This window comes from Bison bison, unplaced genomic scaffold, assembly GCF_000754665.1.
Source record: "Bison bison bison isolate TAMUID 2011002044 unplaced genomic scaffold, Bison_UMD1.0 scf7180017864203, whole genome shotgun sequence".
NCBI lineage: Eukaryota > Metazoa > Chordata > Mammalia > Artiodactyla > Bovidae > Bison > Bison bison.
In genome coordinates this window covers 7020151-7022179 of record NW_011494775.1, presented here as the reverse complement: position 1 = coordinate 7022179, position 2029 = coordinate 7020151, and the positions used below count along the sequence as shown (strand labels likewise).

The 2029-nt window shown below is 60.0% G+C and overlaps 1 protein-coding gene across 2 annotated transcripts in view; it reads right to left on the bottom strand.

Annotated features, from left to right (window-relative positions):
* Positions 1–2029, bottom strand: part of R3HDM4 (R3H domain containing 4) — an 8945-nt gene that overhangs the window by 2267 nt on the left and 4649 nt on the right. For both annotated transcript variants that reach the window (XM_010844586.1, XM_010844587.1), the window contains 3 exons: positions 1144–1298; positions 647–771; positions 152–275 (listed from right to left, as the gene is read on the bottom strand). In XM_010844586.1, the coding sequence (XP_010842888.1) occupies positions 152–275; positions 647–771; positions 1144–1298 (404 nt within the window). The remainder of the gene's footprint in view (positions 1–151; positions 276–646; positions 772–1143; positions 1299–2029) is intronic.

Sequence of the window (2029 nt, the reverse complement as noted above, 5' to 3'; positions counted from 1 at the left end):
CTGGTCCCACCCCCACACCAGGCTCCTCCCTGCCTGCCCTGGCCCCACCCTCTCACCCTAGGCCACGCCCCCACCCTCTGACACCCCTCCCCCCCAGGCCACGCACCCATCATGCCTCTGACTGCCACTTGCACCCTAAATCCAGACCCACCTCTCCGCCGGTCTTCCCCGCGGGTAGGCCCCCTCCTCCGCGCCTTGCTCTTGCCCTCATCCTCCAGGTAGCGGAGAACACGCTCCTGCTCCTCCCCTGAGCGGTTCATGAAGTCGTTCCAGATCTGGAAGAGAGGCAGGCAGGCCCTGACTGATAACTGCACTCTCAAGCCTCAGTTACCCTATTTGGCCAATGCACATGGTGGGGCCACAAGCGCACGGAATTACTCCTCGTGGACACATTTGACCACTGGGTCAACAGTTTGTGGATCATCTGTGTTGGGGGGTGTCAGTATGGACCAAATACATCCCCAATTCTGTCAGTAATTCCAAGGTAAGCAAACGAACCTCAGGTGCTGGAAGGTTTTGGGGTGGAGGGGTTGCTGGCCTCTTGAGGGAGACCCAGGGACGTTCATCAAGGAACCAGAGAGGGTTCAGTGCAGGCAGTGCTGGTGGTTTGGGGGAGGGGGGAGCCAGGCAGGACATGGGGCCCCACCTCCACATAGGTCTCATTGCTGCAGGCTTCTGCAAAGATGCCAGGTGCCGCGGGGGGTGCCAGGTCCCCATCCTCTGGGCCAGGTGTTGCTCCATCTGTCTCCAGCAGGGTCAGGAGGTACTGTGCTAAATGGAAACAAACAGTCTCTGGGCTGGGGGTCACCCCAGGCTTCATGGGGTCCAGAGGCCCATGTTTCCTCCCATCCACCCCACTTCTATATTTAGGGCCTTTACTCTCCGGCTCACACCAGCCTCCCCTCCTCCACACTCCAGCTGTCTTTCCCAGAAGACACAGGAACCATCCAGCCTCCAGAACTCCTCCTACATCGCCCTGGCTTGGCTTGTTGAATTCCTACACCACCTTTAGGGCCCCAGCTCCAATGCCCAGAGCTTCCTCACATTGTCCAGCTCAGGGCCAGGCTCAGATAACAGAACATGCACGCCATTGCTGTCTGAGGCCTAGGAGCCCCCAGGAGGCGCCCTTCGACCCCTGCTCACTGTTCTCCAGGCGCTGGAGGCTCTTCCGCCCCTTGGCCTTGGGCACGAGGTCTGAGTTCCGCACAGCCTGGTTGATGAAGTGCTGCTTCCGCCGGGAGGCCGACAGCCTCTTCACCTGGGAGCTGGCTAGAGCGGGCAGGCAGCCCGGAAGGGGCCTGTGGGTCGGGTTTGGGGTTGGGGGGGCAGTCCTCAGGGCCAAAACAGGCCAGGACCCCCAGGAAGAACCCTACCATCACCACTCTCTCACAGCCAACCCCAGCTTGGTTTCCCTCTGCAGTGGGAAGCTCACCCCCATTGCACATGGAGCCCTGGACCCTTAGAATGTCACTGTGCCACATCGCTCAGGAGGCAGATACCACTGAGGACAGATGAGTAAACCAAGGCTCACTGAAGGGAAGCCACACATTGGTGGGGGCAGTGAGGGGGCTGAGGAAGCTGCTCCCTGTGCTCCTGGGCTTCCAGGTTTGAGCTGCAAGCCAGTGAGGCCCGCGTCTCCTTCCTCTGGGAGTTTCTCAAGAGATTTAATTTGATGATGCATTCCTACCTGCCCCCCCAACCCCCAGCCTCTGACAGCAGGTAAACCAGAAAACAGCCCCCAGAAGCTAAGGCGCTACCTGAACCCACCTGCCTTGTGCCCCCAGAGCCCCCCTGCTATGTGCTCAAGGCCTGGATGGGGGAAGCAGGCAGAGTGGCCCCCTGTGAGCACAGGTACTAATCCTGGAAAAGGATTAGTGGCCCAGGCAGGCCTCCCACTGGGGACCTGAGGGCTAGGCAGTAGGTGGCTTTGAGGGAGGGAGGGGGCAGGTATTGAATGGAAACTTCCTGGTAAGAAGCTGCAGAGCTGTCATGATCAGCCCCTGACTATGGGCTGAGAGGAGGGTCCCAT